The 22,846-nt window shown below is 44.3% G+C and overlaps 1 protein-coding gene across 5 annotated transcripts; it reads left to right on the forward strand.

Moving 5' to 3' along the window:
• The first annotated feature begins 1,574 nt into the window (after positions 1 to 1,574).
• LOC129546387 (uncharacterized) lies at positions 1,575 to 14,156 on the forward strand. Of its 5 annotated transcripts, XM_088830393.1 has the most exons (7): positions 1,575 to 1,890; positions 4,323 to 4,470; positions 6,133 to 6,859; positions 7,041 to 7,183; positions 9,068 to 9,093; positions 10,833 to 10,959; positions 12,193 to 14,156. In XM_088830393.1, exons 4-7 carry the CDS (start codon positions 7,162 to 7,164, stop codon positions 13,377 to 13,379), a joined length of 1,362 nt encoding a protein of 453 aa, XP_088686519.1. In that variant the 5' UTR covers positions 1,575 to 1,890; positions 4,323 to 4,470; positions 6,133 to 6,859; positions 7,041 to 7,161; the 3' UTR covers positions 13,380 to 14,156. The 5 variants fall into 5 exon arrangements, with proteins under 5 accessions (XP_088686519.1, XP_055267266.2, XP_055267269.2 ...); XM_055411291.2 differs by having other exon boundaries at positions 6,133 to 7,183; XM_055411294.2 differs by lacking the exon at positions 7,041 to 7,183 and having other exon boundaries at positions 1,578 to 1,890.
• Positions 14,157 to 22,846: the final 8,690 nt, after the last annotated feature.

Consider the following 22,846-nt stretch of genomic DNA (forward strand, 5'->3'; position numbering starts at 1 on the left):
GGTTCCCAAGAACTTGAGACTCCTTTATAATAGTGACCCATATGTCAGAGTTGTCACCTCTTGTGATAGCACTTTGGCCACGGGAAACTTGTATACAACTAAAGGAAGGGATGGGAGGTCCCCAGAGCAAGCTTAATCAGTGAAGGCAGTTTACAAGCAGGAGGGTTTTAACATGCTGTTTTCTTCTCTGTAGTTCTGTAATACAAGTCAAAGAATTGGTCAGCTTCTGTTCACCCTTGAGGCATGTTTCTAGGTCACCCGATGTGGCTGTGGGAAGACAGGTGCAGTAGCATACCTTTGTATTCTATTTCCATCATCAGATGACTTTAACCTTGAGAACCCAGATAATACTAAAATGCAGTAAAATAGGAATGGTATGAGTTTTGAGTATTTTCACTTGGCCTGTGTAAAGCAAGACATACATGCCTGAGTTGTGCAACCTCTTCATTCCAAAGAAATGTCTGGCACTGACTTGCCCAACTCCTGGGAGATAACCTCTAAGCACTTGTCACATTTGGCTTAATAAGAGTGTCTTTGTTTACCTGGGGCCTTGTGCTGGGCTGGGCAATTTATGTTAATACTGTACTGAGATACTGGGAGACTTAGGCTCTCAATACCAGTTTGACATTTGGGGAAGCTAGAGAGTAACAGATCAGTCACACTGGTGCCCCTTGTCTGTGTGACAGACACTCAGAAAACCTGGACAACACCTAGGCTTGCATGGGGTTCCCTGTTAGCAATACTAGATGTGCATTGTCATATGTCAGTGTCAGACTGAAGTGGAGTGGCAGGTGGCAACTGGAAGCTGGCAACGTGATCTCTCTTGGACTCTGTCCTATTGTGCCATCTTTCTTGGCTGATTTTTATCTGTATCCTTCACTGTAATAAGCCATAGGCGTTAATTAAATAACTTCCATGAGTTCCGTGAGTCCTATGAAATCTGAGGGAGGTCTTGGGCATTCCAGAACATAATTTTTTTTTTTAAGGGCTTTCTTAAGGATAATTGATGTAAAATATTTTAGCAGTGCAGGCTTTGATAAAGTTTTTCCCATGCTTATACTTCCCAAGCCAAAAGTTTTCTCATACCATTTGAGAGTCATCCCCCTTTTAACTATAAAATACAAACCTGAAAATTCTTTCTGGAATAGATAGTTTTCAAACATAACAAAAATGGGAAGGGCCCTGTTTGATGCCCAGTAAACCAATTTGCAATTTTCCACCATTATTGATAATTTCTTGGGTATTGTTCATTCATATTCTCACATTATGGGTCGTTTTCACATAGAACGCCTAGCCTTGTCCTGTCTGAAAAGACATGTTAGTACTTATTTTCACAAAATCGAAAGAAACCTGGCAAGGATTTTAGTCACTTTTATGAAAAAGCCGTTACACCATATGAATGGAGGTTCTTCCATAAAACTGAAGTGTTATATCAGAATTTTGAGAAAAAAGGGTATACTCCTGCTTTATGGCATTTCAGTTTATGAAACGTTTTCTAGGAAAGCTGTGTGTGCTTCAGGATGGCAGGAGCAACCTGTAATTTATGTTACTAAATCGTATTCCTTTCCTACAGCTGTTGTAATGAATAAACTCAAAGTTGATGGTTTCAGATGGCATCTATTTAATTATTTCATTGTTCTGGAGTCAGAAGTCTAAAGTCACTTTTACAGGGGTGAAGTCAAGGTGTTGGTAGGGGCCTGGTCTTTCTAGAGGCTCTAGTGATGAATCCCCATCCTTGCCTTTTCCTAATTGCAGAGCTGCATTCCTTGTGTTTGTTGACTCAAGACCACTTCTTTCATCTTCAAAGAGTAGCAGTGCAGCATTTCAGTCATCAGATCGCCTTCATCTGCAGAGTACATCTCCCTCTGCTTGTCTTCTATGAAGAGACTTGTGAGTACACCCGCCAGGCAAACATGAACTTTAGGCCAATCTCATCTCAAAATCCCTAATCGCCCTGGCAAAGTCTCTGACCATGTAAGGTAACAGTTACGAGGTTCAGGGATGAGGACCCAGTTGTCTCCAGGGATATTAATCAGCCTGCCACTTTGAGTCTGAGCCTCTTAAAAATGTGTTTGTTTTAAGGTATATTCATTGCAGTCATGATGCAAAACATTCAGTTCAGTTGCTCAGTCGTGTCCAACTCTGCGACCCCATGAACCGCAGTACACCAGGCTTCCCTGTCCATCACCAACTCCCGGAGTCCACCCAAACCCATGTCCATTGAGTCAATGATGCCATCCAACCATCTCATCCTCTGTTGTCCCCTTCTCCTCCTGCCCACAATCCCTCCGAGCATCAGAGTCTTTTCCAATGAGTCAACTCTTCGCATGAGGTGGCCAAAGGATTGGAGTTTCAGCTTTAGCATCAGTCTTTCCAATAAACACCCAGGACTGATCTCCTTTAGGATCGACTCTCAAGAGTCTTCTCCAACACCATGGTTCAAAAGCATCAATTCTTCAGCTCTCAGCTTTGTTTATAGTCCAACTCTCACATCCATACATAACCACTGGAAAAACCATAGCCTTGACTAGACAGACCTTTGTTGGCCAAGTAATGTCTCTGCTTTTTAATATGCTATCTAGGTTGGTCATAACTTTCCTTCCAAGGAGTGTCTTTTAATTTTATTGCTGCAATAAATATTACTTGTTGTTGATTAATTGCCTTTAATCTCTAAGTATCACCTTTAAAATTTTTTTCCAAAATGTTGGCATTTTTGAGTCCTGTACCTAGTTGGGATCTGCCACATTCTCAATTTCATGTTCTTAAGTTCTCAGAATTTTAGAATGCTGGATGCCCTGTGTTTCATCTCTTGCTATGTGTGCTGGCCTCTCCTTTCTCTGTCTTTCACATAGGACTGACCTCTTTCAGGAGCCACATCAGTGGAGCAGTAAGGACCCTGGATGCGTGATAGTGTGGACATTACTATATCGATGGCAGGAGTTGCTTAAAAGTACGTGATGTTGTTGAGAGGTTGCTAGCAAAGTTGTGATGACAGAGCTGGGTGCCTGTCCTGTGTTCATCATTGACTGATGCTTTGACCACTGGACACAAATCATTTTTTCCCCATTTTTCTTTTTGTTGCCGTACTCCAGTGACACCTACACAGCCTTCACTGGTCACATGTGCTATTTCATTGTTCCCTTTACAGTGTTTCACTTTTGACCTACATGTTAGATGTTATGAAGTCTGTACATATTCTTACAGTCCTTGAAGTGAGGCATTGCTTTTGAGAGTCAGGTATGTCTATGTCCGTCAGCAATGTTTAACACAGTGCTAACTAGTCACCAGTAGCTATATGTGTGTTGAAAACCATTTGGTCAGAACCGACTTGGTGGCCAGCCTAAGTCCATCTTTGTCCTTCATTTCTTTTGTCTTTTTTTTTTCCTGACACCACATGACTTGTAGGATCTTAGTTCCCTAAATAGAGATTAAACCTGCCCCACAACAGGGAAAGCTTGGAGTCCTAATCACCTAATCACTGGACCAGCAGGGACACCCTGCTCCCACCCAACTTCATTTGTTGTTTGTAGAGAAAGGCTGCAGTTTCCTAGACATTCCCTGGTTGCAAAGAGCAGTCTTAAGCAGTTCCTAAGCAGAGATTCTAAAGAGTCCAGAAAAAAGGAAAAGCAGTCAAGTGACACTGCAGATGGTGACTGCAGCCATGAAATTAAAAGACGCTTACCTTGGAAGGAAAGTTATGACCAACCTAGATAGCATATTAAAAAGCAGAGACATTACTTGGCCAACAAAGGTCCGTCTAGTCAAGGCTATGGTTTTTCCCGTGGTCATGTATGGATGTGAGAGTTGGACTGTGAAGAAAGCTGATTGCCAAAGAATTGATGCTTTTGAACTGTGGTGTTGGAGAAGACTCTTGAGAGTCCCTTGGACTGCAAGGAGATCCAACCAGTCCATTCTAAAGGAGATCAGCCCTGGGTGTTCATTGGAAGGACTGATGCTAAAGCTGAAACTGTAATACTTTGGCCACCTCATGCGAAGAGTTGACTCATTGGAAAAGACCCTGATGCTGAGAGGGATTGGGGGCAGGAGGAGAAGGGGACAACAGAGGATGAGATGGCTGGATGGCATCACCAACTCAATGGACATGAGGCTGAGTGAACTCCAGGAGTTGATAATGGACAGGGAGGCCTGGCTTGCTGCAATTCATGGTATCGCAAAGAGTCGGACATGACTGAGTAACTGAACTGAACTGAAGAAAAGTTATGACACCTTGAACATCAATGATGAAACACTCAAAGGAAATCTACTGCTTCCCAAAGGTATGTAAACAATAATCTAAGGCATGTCCTTGTGGTGTTTTGCAGAAAGAAACCTGTACCTAGGTTGAGAATGATGACTACATGCTGATCACAAGCACATTGGCCTGAGCCTTCCTGGAACCATAAGGTTCCTGATGAAGATTCCTGAAGCATTGCCTTGTTAACTTACTACCAATCAATCAGAAGAAAGTAGGTGAGTCCAAACAGGTTCAGTTCAGTAACACACTAGCCTGTTTAAAATATCTGCTAGCTGCAACTTTGCAGTTTCAACATTCTCCCTTGTAACTGAACAGCCATTTCAGACCCAAACCAATCTTTGCTTTGCAAGTGCCCTTGACTTCCTTGGTGGTTCAGTGGTTAAGAATCCGGCTGCCAATGAAGGGGACACAGGTTTGATCCCTGCTCTAGGAAGATTGCACATGCTGCAGGGCAACTAAACACATGAGCTACAACTGCTGAGCCCATGCCCTAGAACTCATGCTCTGCAAGAGAAGCCACTGCAGTGAGAAGCCTGCACACCACAACTGGAATAGCCCCCACTTCCCACAACTGGAGAAAGCCCACACATAGCAATGAAGACTCAGTGAAGCCATCAGTAAATAAATAGAAGCACTGTTGATTGTTGCCAGCTCCAATTTTAATTCTTGGCAAACAACTTATGGAACCAACTCTGGCCTTTATTTTTTGCCATTATAAGCTTTCTCCATTTTTCAGTTCAAGGTCAAACAATTTAAGTGCTTCTTGCATCTCTGTCTCCTGGGCTGCTGTCCTAACAAGCCCTCAATAAATGCTTGTTTAGTTCAATTAGGTCTTCACTTCTGAAATTTTGGTTAATGCTTAGTACATAAAAGTATTATGTAATTGACTGTGTTGTCATTAATTTTTACTGTCCATTGCCTTTAACTTGAATGATAGACTCGTGAAGGCTTTAGTCTTTGACTCTATGGCCCTTGATGTGTGCCGTGCAGCCAAAATAGTACCTGTAATGGGATAGATAGTTAATGTCTGTTTTTTTTTTTAAAGAGGGAGTAAATATGATGTTATAGATACTTTGTTTTTAAGTATTCTGGCAAGGCTATCTGCTCTGTTTTCATAGCCCTTCAAGATGTACTTAAAATTTTTTTAAATTAATAATAGATCACATGTTACAAAACTATAGTGAAAAGTGATTTTGACCACTAACTGAATAATTAAATAATTATTGGTTTCAGCAGTTATAACACTTCACGAATATTTTCAACTCTTCTTGCATTTTTACTGCACTTGCTGGTGAAGTTATATTGTCCCCAGCCAGGAAATAGGATCTTGTAATCCAATCCTTTATCTCAGGCTTCAGTTGCCCCCTTTGGAAATAAACTAGGACTGAGACTATACAGTCACTGTCTGGGGAGAAAATAGCATGCAGGAAGTCATTTTTCAAATAGGTAGATCTTAGCTGCTAGAAAAGTACTGAATACACATCAAAATGTGAAGTAAGAAATATGTGTCGATTGGACATTGTCACTTGTTTTACATTTCTTCTGAGGCTACCAGAGACACAGCACATGGCCTGCTTGCTCCTGGTTACCCCTCACCGCTCCTCTGTCTTGCTTGCTATGGCTCTGTCTTTACTCTCTGCTTCCTTGACCGTGACCAAACACAGTGACACTCATAAATCTAAAGCATGAATCTAAAGCTTCAGCATACAGGTATTGGTAGAGCAGTAAGATACAGTTTATTAGATGCACTTTGTGTCTGAATGACAACCTGGTATCATGTGCCCATTTGCTTTTCAGGTTTGGGAAACATCTGAAATATTGTATCTGGCTTCCTCTCTCTCTCTCTCTTTTTTTTTTTTTTTTTTTGACTGCCTCAGGTCTTGGTAGTGGCATGTGGACTTCGGTGGCCATGGACTTAGTTGCCCCTCCGCGTGTGGAATCTTCCAGGACCAAGGATCCAATCCCAGCTTCCCCTGCATTGCAAGGCAGATTCTTTACCACTGGGCCACCAGGGAAGTCCCAGTATCTGGGTTCCTCCCTCTGATCAGCACAGACTACATTCCACGGAAATCTGTGTGTGTCCCCTTTAAGTAGTAGTGTGTTCCAAGGAAATCTGGGTGCCTCCCCTTTAAGAAGGGTGAATCCCGCTGGTATTCTGAGCCTTAGGGAACTGCTTACCGGTTACCCAGAGGGTGAGGCTGAATTTTACCTGACTTCGGTAGCACCGCCCCTTGCAGCGCCCTACAGCGATGTTAACTACACTACCCGGAATGCAAGGCGCGGTGTGTATGGGTCACTGGGTCAGCTGAAAGCTCGGGACTGCGGCACTTCCGTTGTGGAGGACGGCGTCCGGGCGGGTCTTCCGGCGTCCAGAGCGGCGACATTTTTAAACTCTGATGTGGTAGACGCTGGGGAAGTTTGGGTCTTAAAGATCCCCAGGGAAAGACGCTGTGCCCGCTGTTCTGAGGAGGGTCTGAGGCTCTGCGTGGCTCTGCGTGGCGCCATCCGGCCTGACTCTGACTTGGGTCCGGGACGGGCGCGGCGTACCCGGGCCCCACCGCTCTCAGGCGGTGCTCGGACGGCCAACTGACAGATCCGCTTCAGGTAAACGCTGCCCTCTCCGGGCCCTCAGCCAACTCTTATCATTCTGTGGCATTTTTGTTCTCATCTGTTCTCTTACTAGTGTCCTCTGTGTGTGTGTGTAATTTTTTCCCCAAACCTCTGTTTTTCTAAATTTGAAATACGTGCGTGGGAAAAAAATATTGCTGAGATCTTCCACCTGCAGTTGAAAAAGCAGCTGTTATAAATAGCCGTTCACTGGTCAAATCAAGGAACGAGATACAAGTAAGACCCAAAAGCCGCCTGTGGAGGTCCTTCCAAAACAATTATCCTGTCTCCCAAATGTTATGGTGTTGTCTGATGTTTCAGGTGAGCATTTCTTTACTTTCTTGATAGTTTTGCCAGTTGTGTGGAAAATATTCGACGACCGTAGTTTCCCTTTGCTCAGTTTTAAACTTTTTTGTGACTGAAATAATATAAGTATTATATGTTTTTCTTCACTTGCACAAGATGGTGTGACTTTTCTCATTTTTTTCATGGCTATCCGCTAATTTTTCTTTTTTTTTTTTTGTAATTTTACATAGTGAGTGAGTGAGTAAAATGTCTATAAATCCTGCTATTGAAGGGTTTTTTTCCTCTCTGTCTCTCTCGACTTTCTGTATTTATAATCATTGCTATTCTAGCCATACCTTCCATGTGTTCTGTTGTGTATAAAGGACATGTTAGTATGTATTTAAATAAACGTTTCCACTTTTTGATCTTTTGCTCCATGTTATTAATTTTAGCTTAATTCTTTGAATGAGATGATAGTACTTATTAATGGATCCCGTAGTTGTATTTTCATACATACTCATGCATTATGTAAAGTTAACAGTTTTACAGTGTACAGCCACTTGGAGGTTTTCTGCTTTTTTAGTGATTGTACTCTGCTAGTAATACTTATTTTACTATTAAGTCATCGTCCTCTGATGATATTGAAAGAGAGAATGATTAACATATCTTGTTAAAATATTTGTTTTCAGGGAGACTAAATCATTGTGATGATAGAATGTTATAATGCTTGGAATTCCTATCAAGATGTTTAGAAACCAAGAAGATATTTCCATGTTTATATAATGAGGGTGGAATAAAGGTCAGGTCCTATAGGTTTTTTTCTCTGTTTTGGGTTTGAAGAGTCATCAGTGATGTCCAGTTATCTCAAACTGTTGGAGGCCAAGCAGTTTTAGATTCTAGCAACAACCCCTTTATCACAGATTAATTTTCTGGTCCCATTTTTTTCTTGTAACTCTATAGTTTAGTCAGTTTGAACATCTTGAATTCTATTATATAATGTTATAATAACTTTAGATCAGAACTTAGTCTATAGCAATTTTTAAGATTCAGTTCAGTTCAGTTCAGTTCAGTCGCTCAGTCGTGTCCAACTCTCCGCGACCCCATGAATCACAGCACTCCAGGCCTCCCTGTCCATCACCAACTCCCGGAGTACACTCAAACTCATGTCCACAGATTACCAAAGTAAAATTGGAAAAGGAATCATAAACTGTTCAGAAGTTAGGTCTAACTGCAGTGATCTATGAGAACAGAAAAATGTTTTATTGGCAAGAGAGATAATAGAAGGCAGTCAAATGGAAGTGTCAGAAACAGATATACTTAATTTTGATATATTAATCCCTGGCTTACGGCTATAATAGGGGCTTCCCCGGTGGCTCAGCAATAAGAACCTGCCTGCAATCTAGGAGGCGCAGGCTCAATTTCTGAGTAGGGAAGGTCCCTACGGAGTGCGTGGCAACTGACTCCAGTATTCTTGACTGGAGAATCCCATGGACAGAGGAGCGTGGAGGGCTATAGTCCATTGGGTCCCAAAGAGTCAACATGACTGTAGTGACTGAGCATGCACACACAGAGCTATAATAGTTCTATATGACCTGCCACAAGCATTTCATCTGCAACCCGATATCTCATTCTTCTGGATCATTGAGCTCCAGTCATTCTAGACTCATGGATACTACTCAGGCACATCAGATATGACTGATAGGCTTTGCACTTGTTTATCCCACTCTTGGAAAACCTTTTCTCAAGATATCCACATGACTTCATTGCATAACTCCATAACATTTTCTTTCATCTTTTACATGCTTTCGTTTTCCCTTGAGTATTTGTCTTTGCCTTAAATGGTTCACTCATTAATCATCTTTTTTGTCTGTGTAGCTGGTGGAAATTAAAGTTACATTGCCCTGCTCTTTCCACATTCAGCGGAACCACTTATGGACTGTTCACTGGTGAGTGTCAGGGATCCTGGAAGTGTTTTGCTGCTATTCTTCCTGGACTTGGTGCCTGGAAACCGTTTAGAAACCGTTTAGAAACCCTCAGCCCAGGTTTATAAGTCCAGGTCAGAGATAACCTGGAGAGATTCCCATTTTGGGCAGCCACTGGAGATGTGAAAAGTTGTCTTAAGTTCATGGGAAAGTCCACACAGATGCTTGAGCATACAGTTGAGATGGATGTGTTTTAGAACTTGTATGTCTCTGTTAATGTCTGGTAAGAACAGAGAGCAAGGGGACCAGAGTTAGGGTAGACTGGTAGTATGAGAAGATGAGTTTCTGTTCTGAGAATGATAGTGGAAATGGAATTTTTGGAATAAAGAGGAAAAGTGATGTGACTTAGGTTTTAAGAGGCTGCCTCTGGCTGCAGAGTGCACAACCACTTGGGGGAGAGGAAGACAAGGAAATAATCAAAGGACTGTCTTAGTTTTCCAGATTTGCATTGGTTATAGCTGGATCAAAGTGGTGGATGTGAAGGTAAGAGGAATATTTGGCTTTTAAATAGAGGCTGACCAGATTTTCCAATGTGGAGGGGTCGCATGCCTCCAAAGTCTTTTTATTTGCATCTGGAAGAGTGGAAGTGTCATCAATTGATTTGGGAAAGTCAGTGGTTTTCAGTAAGAATATTAGGAATCGAGTTTCAGCCCTGTTGAGCCTCAGATGTTCCAGTAACTCCCAAGTGTAGGAGACAAGTGGATGGCTGAACACGTAGATCTAGAGTGCTGGGGAGGCTTCAGGATGCCAGTAGGGGACAAAGGAGGAGAGGGGGTACTGTCACAAGACAGACAAGAGGAGTGGTCATCAGCAAGAAGGGAAGGGGAAGTCCAGATAGGTCAGGTTTCTTTCGGGAATAGCTTTGAAGTTGATGCAGAAGGAAAGCAAAAATGGAGATGAAGTGATGGCAAAGTCAGGCTGGTGCATATTTCCCTTCCTGTGACTCACCAGGCTTTTGTGGTGGAACTTGGGAAGTTTGTGACAGGATGTCAGATGAGTTTACTGAAGATGTGTCAAGCAGGTGTATTCATATAATACCATTTTAAATGGGTGTTATATGAACAAAGATTGTTGAAAAAACATAATGTGCAGTATGGAAGTGTAACTGGACCAGGGGTATCTAGATATGCGTGTTGTGACAGGATAAAGTCAGGGCTAAGGGCTGGTGGGGAAACCTTTGGAACAGGGCTGGGGAGTTCCCAGTGAAGAGTTGGGGTGTGGTGGGAACCTGTTACATTGACAAGGATTTTCTGTTGCCATGTGCAGAAGGGTATATGAGGAGACAGGAGATATGCCAACTTTGTGGTCCAGGTGGTGATGATGGGGGTCAGATGTCTGAGAAGGTCCACTGAGTGATATGCATGTGGGGAAGGTGTCTGAACTAGCTGACCCAGAATCCTGTAATATAACCTTGAGAAGGGTGGGTTCAAGTTGCTGGTGTCTGGAGTAGGGACTGGGGACTGTCAGGCTGTTGTCTTGCTGGAGAGGGAAGGGGTCTTGCATGCCAGGCCCACGACCTAGAAGTCATCTGTTAGACCTGTGTGTTGTTGCTGGGGGGTGGAGTTGGTGTTCAAAGAAGCACTGCTCTCTGAATCAGGGACCTGGGGAGGATGATGACCCCAGAGTATGGACCGGAGGTTAGGGTACTTACGGGGTCCTGGGGAGAGAGGCTGCTTATGCACACATTGTCCCCATCATCCCAGGGCCCTGTGATCTTAGAGGACGTGGCTGTGTACTTTTCCCAAGAGGAATGGAGGCTCCTTGGTAAGGCCCAGAGACTCCTGTACCACGATGTTATGCTGGAGAACTTCGCATTGGTTGCATCCTTGGGTAAGGCCCTCACCCCTGTCCTGTCATTCTTGCCAGATTTCTGCCTTTCCCCTTTCTCCAAAGGCAAGTCTGTTTGTCTTAACAGCTGGAGAAGTTGGCACCTCTCTCTTAATGCTTATAAGTAGCCCCAATGCCAGCTATTCTAAAATTTTCTCAGTGAAGCTTTTATAGGTCAAATGATTTGAATCAACTCAGTTCCATTCCTCTCAACCACTGCCTGCTGAGTTGGTTCTGTAGACCTCTGCACTCCAGAGTCTTTTCCCTTCCAGCTGACATTTCTTGGGGCTCACTATTCCAGGAATTGTTGGGATCCAGCGTGGTCCCTATTTAAGGAGGTACTCTTGGCTGTTTCTGTGAAACCATCATAGAAGATTCTTTGTACTATTATTTTGGATTCCTGGGTCAGTACTGACCACTCACCTGTCCTTTCTTTCTCTTAGCACTTGCATCTTCTAGGTCCCATGTTATTGTCCAGTTGGGAGTTGAGTGGAGAATCTTTGTTATATAGGACCAAAGTGGACGTGATTCTAGCAACAGGAAGAAGGGCTCAAAGTGGGTCTGGCCCTGGTGACTGGCAGCACGGGGAGGAAATGATAGGGCTAGGTTCAAATCAGATTTGAAGCCTCCCCTGGCCCCAACGCTGTTTACGGTCCATGACCAGTGGCTGATTATCTCATTTCTGTTTCTCCTCAGTTCCTGACAGGATTCCTTCTGTGATTTCTACTCTAGCTTCCAATCCAGGATTATCTCTCACATCTCTGTCTTCCACTCCTCATTATTCCTCAGCATCCTCACTCTCATGCTTTCCATTTTTCACCTGTGCTTAATGTGTCATGAGACCTGCATCTAGCATTGAAATAGTCCTGAACACCAGCTGTTCAGTGACAATCAGAATATCCTGGACCTGGACATAGCTTTCCACACAGCACACATGTGTCACCAGCAACCAGGGCCCTGGCGAAAACTGTTCCTGTAGGAGTGTGTTGTCTGATTGTGGCTCTTCTGTGCGCTACCTCCTATCTTTGTATGTTTGCTGCTGAATCTTCCCTGTTCCAAACCTGCAGAGGCCCAGTATGGGAAATTGGAGCTGTCCTATCCTGCCCACAGTTTGTTTTTCCTGTTGGATTTATTCTTTCTATGTCAGATACAAGTTTATGATGGGGTTGCCTCTTTTTATGTTTTTCTCCATAATGTTCACTACCAGATTGTTATTTTTTCTTTTTTAAATTTCAGGGTGTTGGCATACAGCAGAGAATGTTTCTGTAGAAGTGTCACAGAGAAATACCAAAAAGACAGACCTATCCATCCAGAAGGTCTATCCCTGGGAGATGGGTAACCTGGCCTTAGAAGGTGGTTTGTGTGTACCCGAGGTCCTGCGAACAAACCCTGGACAGACACTGTGTGGGACAGATGTAAAATCCCACCAGCACAGTGGAGAGAAACTCATGAGACGAGATTTGGGTAAGGCCTTAATGAAGAACTGCACAGTCCATGCATTGGAGAAGGCTTTTCTGTGCCAAGAGGCGAGGAAGGATTTCCCTGGTAGCTCTGGCCATGTGCAGCACCAGGTAAAACCACAAATGATGGAGTTTGTAGCAGAGTTTTACAATGGAGAAAAGCGTTTCAAGTGCAATGAATGTGGGAAACTCTTCTACCGGAAGTCCAGGCTTGCTCAGCACCATAGAGTCCACACCGGAGAGAAGCCTTATGAATGCAGTGAATGTGGGAAAGTCTTTAGATGCAGCTCCAGCCTTGCTATACATAGAAGAATTCACACAGGGGAAAGGCCTTATGAATGTAGAGAATGTGGAAAATTCTTTAGGCAACACTCCCAGCTTGTTGTGCACCAGAGAATTCACACTGGAGCCAGACCATATGAGTGCAGTGAATGTGGGAAAACGTTCAGTACTAAAACCAAACTTGATCAGCACCGGAGAGTGCACACCAGAGAGAGGCCTTATGAATGTGGAGAATGTGGGAGAACTTACACCTGTAAACGCATGCTTGATCAACACCAGAGAGTTCACACTGGAGAGTGGCCTTATGAGTGCAATGAGTGTGGGAAAGCATTTAGGTACTTCTCCAGCCTTTTTATGCATAGAAGAATTCACAGTGGGGAAAGGCCTTATGAGTGTAGTGAATGTGGGAAGTCTTTTAGGCAAAAGGCCCACCTTCAAGGCCACCAGAGAATTCACAGTGGAGCAAAGACTTTTGAGTGCAGTGAATGCGGGAGATGTTTTAGCCAAAAGTCTGTTCTTACTAAACACCAGAGAGTCCACACTGAAGAAAGACCTTATATGTGTAGTGAATGTGGGAAATGCTTTAGGGATAGAACTAGCCTCATTAAGCACCTGAATTTACACTGGAGAAAACTACCTAAATGCACTGAATGTGGAGACGTCTTTAGCCAAAGCACCTGAAAAGAAAATTTCACACCACAGAAAGGCCTCACAAGTGCAGTACTGTGGAAACTTGGTTTTGTTTGTTTTTTTGGTCAAAAGTCTACTCCAAGCACCAGAACCATAATGGCCCAGGTAGACCCAAGAGTACAGAACATGTAGGAAAGTTTCCACTGAAGGTCTAACCTCATCTGTCACCACAAAGTTCATACTTGAGAAAGGCCTTCAAACTAGAGGAAGAGACCAGCAAATGAGCTGTGTTCTTAGTGAATACATTTTACTGAACAGGCTCTGTAAGGGAATCATACCTGGAAGTTGAATGCCATCCATCTGCACAGCCCTAGTATGGAGATGGCCTGTGCGTACCTGGTTCATTGGAAGCTTCTAAGAAGCTAAGATCTATTTCCTAACCTGTGCAGCGACCTTGCCAGAATTCTGGTCATTGTGAGTTTCTTCTACCAAGTCACAGATCCTCATATAGGCGTCAGTCCCCTCAGTGTGATCTGGGTAGGTAGACCTTTGTGCTCTCCTGTCCCCTGAAGGAAAGCACGTGTAACCTGAGCACTTTGGTGGTGTCATGCTCTTAGATCCTATCAACTGCCTAGGAAAGGAACTAAGCAACTTTGACCTTGCACATGCACTCTGGGTTCTGATGGCTGCTGACAAAGGTTTACTTCTTTGGTGATATTGAGTCATGTCATGCTTATGACAGATGTTTCTAGCTTCAAGTCACCCTGCTTGACAACTGCTTTCTTCTAAGCAATTCTCTTTTAATAAAAACTTTTTTAAGCCACTGCATTTGTGTGTGTTCCAATCTTTGTATTCCTCATTGAGAATAGTATCATGACAGAGAATAGTGTTCACTCTAGTTTGGGTCTACTTTGCGTTGTTGTCCAAGGCCTTCTGGGGTGGACTGCAGGGTTCCCTGGGACTTATGTTGAGACCTGGGTGTGAGAATTTTAGGTGGGTTCCAAAGTTATCCTGAGATGAGGACAAGTGAGAGCCACCAGTGATTTTTGGAGCAGCATAAATTGTTCTCTTTCTCACATGGGATGTCATATCATGCCCCCAGTACAGTTCAAGGGAAGAAGTTCTGTAGGTGGAGCAGAGTCATGTGCCATAATATCCACAATGTGGCAGGCTGATGTTGCTGAGTGTTAGGTTATAAACAGCAGGGAATCATACTTGATACAGAAACCATCAGGGCATTAAAAGGGAGTAAGAGACTAGCAAACAGGTATGAAAGGGTCTCTTCTAAAGCTGCATCCAAGAAAGTGAGTTTGGCTGTTTATGATCGGGGTTTTGCAGAAATTGTTCAGAGCTACAGAGCTGTTTCTCCTCCAGAGGCCCCAGTCAGTGTCAAACTGATTAAAGGTTTTAGCATCCCATAGTGTCTACAGATTGTGAAGGTGAATGTTGCTTAGTTGTGTCCAACTGTTTCCAACTCCATGGACTGTATAGTCCATGGAATTCTCCAGGCTAGAATACTGGAGTGGATAGCCGTTCCCTTCTCCAGAGATCTTCGCAACCCAGGGGTCGAACCCAGGTCTTCTGCATTGTAGTCCGATTCTTCACCAGCTAAGCCACAAGGGAAGCCTTGTTAACTCAGAGCCATTTCTGCACATTCAAGATACTGGGGAATGTGACTGAAAATCCTGTAGTCCAGTCATGTGACTTTTTAGGACCCACGTGGAGTTCCTGGATAACCCAAGTGGAAACACCTTTCATTGCTCACCAATCTTCATTGCTACTGCAACAAAATTCCTCACATGAGACAAGGAGACATGATGGTGTTAATGTGTGGTTGCCAGAGTGCTACTGAAAAGGAGATTCAGAATCAGTTTCAGGGAATTTCCCTAGCAGTCAGGACTCTGCTATCTTACCTCCAGGAGCCTGAGTTTGATCCCTGGACAGAACTAAGATCTGAAAGTCACCCATCTGTGGGAAAAAAAACTCAGATTTTTATGTGGTGCCAATTTCAATTAAAATTTAATTGTGCTGTTGGTATGCATTGAAATGAAAATCCCTACAATATACGCCTTGGTAAGTTTTAATATGTGTAAATCCACAGAACTATCATCATCATTACAAACATCCATCACTCCCATATGCACCTTCTAACATCCATTTTAGATGTCCCAGGCAACTAGTATTGATTTACTTTTTTCCTATGTAATTTCTAGACAATATCATTGGGGTCTTGATGTTTACTTTTATATCTTTTTTCATAATGCATAATTACTTGGAGAATGATTTGCTGTTACAAGTAATTCTTTTTTTCTGAAAAATACTACTACCTATTGACTGTTTACCTGTCTTTTTCTGTTTTTTTTTTTTTTATGTATTTTGTTGTGCCTGGTGTTAAATGAGGCACACAGTATATTTAGTTGCACCATGGGACCTCTTAGATGCATCATGGGGAGTCTAGTTCCCTGACCAGGGATTGATCTTGGGCTCCCTACACTGGGAGTGTGGAGTCTTAGCTACTTGACACCAGGGAAGTCCCTCCATTAATCTTTAAAAGGGTGGGAATTTGGTTATTACAGGTAAACTTAATATGAAGATACACATAAAATTATATAACCATGTGGTTTCATACTCAAAAGTCAATGATTATATCCTATTGCCATCCCATCGATATTGGAGCATTCCAATTTTCTTGTATTCTTTACTAGTAGTTGGTTGATATGGCCAGTATTTTGAGTATTACCTCATCAAAAAAGGCTTCCATGGTGGCTCAGATGGTAAAGTGTCTACCCACAATGTGGGAGACCCAGGTTTGATCCCTGGGTTGGGAAGATCCCCTGGAGAAGGAAATGGCAACCCACTCCAGTATTCTTGCCTGGAAAATCCCATGGACAGAGAAACCTGGTAGGCTACAGTCCATGAAGTTGCGAAGAGTCACACATGACTGAGAGACTTCACTTCCACTTTCATTTAAAAGTGTAGAGGTAGACTTCCCTGGTGGTCTGGTGGTTGAGTCTGCTTACCAGTGTAGGGAACATGAGTTTGATCCCTTGCCTGGGAAAATTATTTGTGTGGGGCAACTAAATCCAGTGCACCACTGCTACTGAGGCTCGCATGCTCTAGGGCCCACATTATGTAACTACTGAGCATGTTTGCTGCAACTATTGAAGCCCACGCACCTAGAGTCCGTTCTCTGCAACATGAGAAGCCCTTGCAGCTCAATCAAGAGCGGCCCCTCCTCTCTGAAACTAGAGAAAGACTGCAGCAGTGAAGACCCAGTGAAGCCTACAATGCAGCTGTCTCTCACTATGCTGGCTGCAGTTCCCGAATGGTTCATTCTTACATTCATTTGCCAGGCGTGTGTCTATGATAAAATGTGGGTCTTTTATTAGTAATGAGACAGCAAGAGTCTGCTGGGACTTTTCTTCAGTGACTGCTGCATGGAATAAATATTTGTCTTCACAATACTATTCACCAAGTATAGTTCTCATTATTAACACAGTTTCCATTACTTTATGTCTCAGTTCAGTTTATGACTGACTCTTAGTGACCCCACGAATCACAGCACGCCAGGCCTCCCTGTCCATCACCAACTCCCGGAGTTCACTCAAACTCTTGTCCACAGAGTCAGTGATGCCATCCAGCCATCTCATTCTCTGCCGTCCCCTTCTCCTCCCACCCCCAATCCTTCCCAGCATCAGAGTCTTTTCCAGTGAGTAAACTGCATGAGGTGGCCAAAGTACTGGAGTTTCTGCTTTAGCATCAGTCCTTCCAATGAACACCCAGGACTGATCTCCTTTAGGATGGACTGGTTGGATCTCCTTGCAGTCCAAGGGACTCTCAAGAGTCTTCTCCAGCACCACAGTTCAAAAGCATCAATTCTTTGGCGATCAGCTTTCTTCACAGTCCAGCTCTCATATCCATACATGACCACTGGAAAAACCATAGCCTTGACTAGACGGACCTTTGTTGGCAAAGTAATGTCTCTGCTTTTTAATATACTATCTAGGTTGGTCAAAACTTTCCTTCCAAGGAGTAAGCGTCTTTTAATTTCATGGCTGCAATCAGCATCCGCAGTGATTTTGGAGCCCCAAAAAATAAAGTCTGACACTGTTTCCACTGTTTCCCCATCTATTTCCCATGACGTGTCTAGACATGTATTAAAAAATATACCCACCCCACTTTTGATGGTCATATCAATTTCTCTGATAAGAGTACTCCAATTGTGGGCAATTCCATGCTATGAATATTAAGTTTTTACCGCAACAGAGGTGCAAGAAACCAAATGCTGACATACAAAGGGTTGCAGGAGAGGAAGTTCATTCACAATGCAGCCAAGCCAGGAGCCAGTCTCATATCTACCTTCCTGGAGGCCAGGTGCTTGTGATACTTACGGGACAAAGAGCGTGATCTCAGGTGTAGGGACAGGCGATCAGTTAGCGAAAAGGTGAGGTAATTGGTGTGTGCATTACACACTTCTTCACAGATACAAAAATGGTTTCCCTGAATGGGACACCATCACTGGCTCTGCTGTTTTCTGAGGGAACCAGAGAAACAACGCATGGTCCACCGGCTTCTTGTCGCTCACATCCTTCCTCTGTCTTGTTCACCATGACTGTGTCCGGAGTCTTTTCTCTTGACTCTGACCTAACAATGCAACTCATAAATTGAGTCTAAAACTTAGCCTACATCCATTGGAAGAGCAATAAGACAATATTTATCAGATCCCAGCTATGCATAGATGAGATAGATAGCATCACCCGCTCAGTGGACATGAATTTGGGTAACTCCGGGAGATAGTGAACAGAGGAGCCTGGCATGCTGCAGTCTATGCGGTCACAAAAAGTTGGATGCGACTTAGCGACTGAACAACAGCATAAGTGGATGCACTTTATATTTGAGTGACAAGCTGGTATCATGTACCCACTTGGTTTTGTTGGTTTGGAAGCACCTGAAATATTATGTCTGGCCACCTCTCTGTGATCAGCTAAGACCACGTTCCATGGAAATTTCGGTTCATCCTCTTTAGGAAGCGTGCAACCTCAGCCCCGTCCTCAGAGCCTCAGGACTCTAACTCAGCCAGCCTGGCGCTGAGGCGGGACGTTTCCCGCAGGTGGGGACCTTCGCCCCTTGCCGAGTCCACAGGACACGAAAATACAGCACTCGCCCCTCGGCGCCTCTGGACCAATGAGGGCTCCGGACAGAGGCACTTCCGTTCCAGCGGCCGGTGTGTGGGCGGGCCTTCCGGTATCTACCGGCTAGTGGTTCTCGCGCTCCTGCGCGCCGGTGGGGACTCTGGTCGCTGGCCGGCTTAGCTCGAGGAGCTGGGAAGCGCTGCGCCCGCTGCTTAGTTTGATTTGAGGATTGGCGTGGGCGGACTCTGTCTCGGGCCGGGAAGTGCCTTGTGCTCGGCCGCGTCTTCGCCAACAAACTTCGCTGGCCCCCGGCTCGGCGTAGGTGTATCCCATTCAGGTAAATGCCGCGTCTTCCTCCCCCGGTTCTTCTCATTCAGCAGCGCTTTTGTTCTTTATCTGTGGTCTCCTGTTGTTGCGTTTAGTCGTTCAGTCGTGTCCAACTCTTCGTGACCGCGTGGACCGTAGCCCACCAGTCTCCTCTGTCCAGGGAATTCTCCGGGCAAGAATACTGGAGTGCGTTGCCTTTCCGTTCTCCGGAACCGGCGTCTTCTGCGTTGACAGGCAGGTTCTTTACCACTGAGCCACCTGGGAAACCCGGAGAAAGTAAGGTCTTGAAACATTCAGTTCAGTTCAGTCGCTCAGTCGTGTCCGACTCTTTGCGACCCCATGACTCACAGCACGCCAGGCCTCCCTGTCCATCACCAACTCCCGGAGTTCACTCAGACTCATGTCCACAGAGTCGGTGATGCCATCCAGCCATCTCATTCTCTGTCGTCCCCGTCTCCTCCCGCCCCCAATCGCTCCCAGCATCAGAGTCTTTTCCAGTGAGTCAACTCGTCGCGTGAGGTGGCCAAAGTATTGGAGTTTCAGCTTTAGCATCAGTCCTTCCAGTGAACACCCAGGATCGATCTCCTTTAGAATGGACTGGTTGGATCTCCTTGCAGTCCAAGGGACTCTCAAGAGTCTTCTCCAGCACCACATTAATTAGTGAATATTGGCTTCTCTTGACAGAGAGAGACAAAAGTATTTTATTTAAGAAACTAAAGGTGCAACCCTGAGATAGTTTCCATAAGAAAGTACATGTTTTTAGAGTTGTGTACGAGCAGGATTTTCTTAGATTGGATTAAATTTTCTTAGATTGGCTTCCCTGGTGGCTCAGAGGTTAAAGCGTCTGCCTCCAATGCGGGAGACCCGGGTTCGATCCCTGGGTCGGGAAGATCCCCTGGAGAAGGAAATGGTAACCCACTCCAGTATTTTTGTCTGGAGAATCCCATGGACGGAAAAGCCTGGTAGGGTACAGTCCACGGGGTCGCAAGGAGTCGGACGCGACTGAACGGATCGGAACGAGCAGGATTTTCTTAGATTGGATTACATCCAGTTGGGTAAATGGATTTTGTTGGGAAGGGGCTAGAACAAGACCGGAGTCTGTTTCTCCCTTCAAGGTTTTCTTGGAATACTGCTTTTGATAACAGCTTGTGTGTTCCTTTGCCTTTAAGTGATCTGTATTTGCTGTTGAAGTCTTTTTACCTTGGTTAAGTGACAGATTCTAAAATTTCTTTCAACCTCCAGCTAACTTTAAGAATCTTTAGAAGGCCAAGGATTTTCAGAGAGAAATATTTTTTATTAGTTTGTTAAATTACATGGGGGCGTCCCAGGTGGATCGGCGATAAAGAATTCGCCTGCCAATGCAGGAGACACAGGAGGAGGTGTGGGTTCAATGCCTGGGTCAGGAAGATTCCCTGTAAGAGGACAAGGAGTTGGAAATGACTGAACAAGCTCAAGCATATACATGCACAAGTTACATGGTTTCTAAAAGTCTAGGGCCTGTGTGCTGTAGCCCATAGGCTCCTCTGTCCTTGGGATTTTCCTGGCCAGAATACCGGAGTGAGTTGCCATTGCCTTCTCCAGGGAGTATCTTCCCAACCCAGGATCAAACTGATGTCTCCTGCACTGGCAGGCCCCTTCTTTACCACTGAGCCACCAGGGAAACTATAGTTATTTTACTTTGTCCTCCAAAACCTTGGCTCTCTTAATTTTGAAATATGACCTGTGCGGTGGAGGGGAGTGCCAAGAACTTCAATGTGCAGTTGAATAAGCTGTAAAATTAATATCTATTCACTGCTCAGGTCAAAAGTGGTGTATACATAGGACCTCATAAGCTGCCTGTGGGGTTCTTTCGAAACAGCTCTGCTTGTCCTCAGAGAGTTAACGTATTGGTTAATGTTTTTTATTTTTTTTATTTTTTATTGAAGGATAATTGCTTTATAGAATTTTGTTGTTTTCTGTCAAACCTCAACATGAATCAGCCATAGGTATACATGTGTCCCCTCCCTTTTGAACCTCCCTCCTATTTCCCTCCCCATCCCACCCCTCTAGGTTGATACAGAGCCCCAGTTTGAGTTTCCTGAGCCATACAGCAAATTCCCGTTGGCTGTCTATTTTACATATGGTAATGTAAGTTTCCATGTTACTCTTTCCATGCATCTCACCCTCTCCTCCCCTCTCCCCATGTCCATAAGTATATTCTCTATGTCTGCTTCTCCACTGTTGCCCTGTATATGAATTCTTCAGTACCATTTTTCTAGATTCCATATATATGCATTAGAATACAGTATTTATCTTTCTCTTTCTGACTCACTTCACTCTGTATAATAGGTTATAGTTTCATCCACCTCATTAGAACGGACTCAAATATGTTCCTTTTTATGGCCGAGTAATATTCCATTGTGTATATGTACCAAAACTTCTTTATCCATCCATCTGTTGATGAACATCTAGGTTGCTTCCATGTTCTAGCTATTGTAAATAGTGTTGCAATGAACAATGGGATACGTGTGTCCTTTTCAGTTTTGGTCTCCTTAGGGTATATGCCTAGAAGTGGGATTGCTGGGTCATACGGTGGTTTTATTCCTAGTTTTTAAAGGACTCTCCATACCGTCTTCCATAGTGGCTGTATCAATTTACATTTCCACCAACAGTGCAAGAGCATTTCCTTTTCTCCACAACCTCTCCAGCATTTATTGTTTGTAGACTTTTTGGTGATGGCCATTTTGAGCGGTGTAAGGAGATATCTCATTGTAGTTTTGATTTGCATTTCTCAAATAATGACGATGTTGAGCATCTTTTCATGTGTTTGTTAGCCATCTGTATGTCTTCTTTGGAGAAGTGTCTGTTTAGGTCTTTTTCCCACTTTTTGTTTGGGTTGTTTATTGTTCTGGTAAAGTTCTACCTTTAGGGAAGAGGTTCAGTTCAGTTCAGTTCAGTTTAGTCGCTCAGTCGTGTCCGACTCTCCACGACCCCATGAGTCACAGCACACCAGGCCTCCCTGTCCATCACCAACTCCCGGAGTTCACTCAAACTCATGTCCACAGAGTCGGAAGAGGTTGGGATTCAATAATTTCGGTGTCAGAGACAATTACACATCCAGCTACCTTTTTCCTTTTGATGTCATAGAGGCGCTGCCACTGTGAGAGCTACCCTGGGCTCCGCAGAGGTGATGAGCATCAGGGCCTGGGGCCCAGGGAACCTTCAGTTTTCAGCAGCGAGTCCGAGGAGGCTGGGCAGAGCTGGGTCGGAGGACTCCTGCTCAGGACCAGGGGAGGATGTCCAGAACCCTTTTCTGGGGCAGAAGTTGAGGGCCTGTAGAGTATTAGAAATTGAGAGTTCTGTTTTCTGCCATTGGGACCTATTATCTGTGGGTTCTTCCAGCGCCAACCGTGGAATCCTCTCTCTCCCTTTCCCTTCTCCCGCCCTGTAGCGCTCCAAGACTGAAGCCAAAGATTGAGGGGAGCCTCGGTCTCGGCAAGAGAGCTGCCCCAGATCAGCCCCTCCGGGGGTCTAGGTCCAAAGGAGCAAGCCCCAAAGAAGAGGTGAGCGGACCGCCCGCCCCACAGCCTCCCTTGCATGGAGAGAGACACTCAGACGCAGTGGGGGGTTCTGTCAAGGCAGTTCCTGGTTAATGTTTTAAGTAAACATTTCCTTTATTTTATTTTTTAAAAATTGATTTATTTTTACTGCACTGGGTCTTCTTTACTGCCCAAGGGCTTTGCCTAGTTGTAGTGAGCAGGGGCTGCTCTTCGTTGCGGTAGGCAAGCTCATGTTGTTGCAGAGCACGGACTCTAGGTCAAGCAGGCTTCAGTAGTTGAGGCATGTGGCATCTTCTCGGATCAGGGATCGAATCCGTGTCCCCTGCACTGGCAGACAGATTCTTAACCACTGGATCACCAGGGAAGTCCCTCCTTTCCTTTCTTGCTTTTTTTGCCAACTATGTGGAAAACATCTGACGATTTTTGTTTAGTTTCACTTATTTGTTTTAAAACTTTATGAAAATGAATGTTTTATGACTTTTTTCTTTTGCACAATGTGGTGTGACTTTACCCATGTTTT

The sequence above is a fragment of the Moschus berezovskii genome, chromosome 22 (assembly GCF_049115385.1).
Source record: "Moschus berezovskii isolate FMDL1 chromosome 22, NW_MosBer_1.0, whole genome shotgun sequence".
NCBI lineage: Eukaryota > Metazoa > Chordata > Mammalia > Artiodactyla > Moschidae > Moschus > Moschus berezovskii.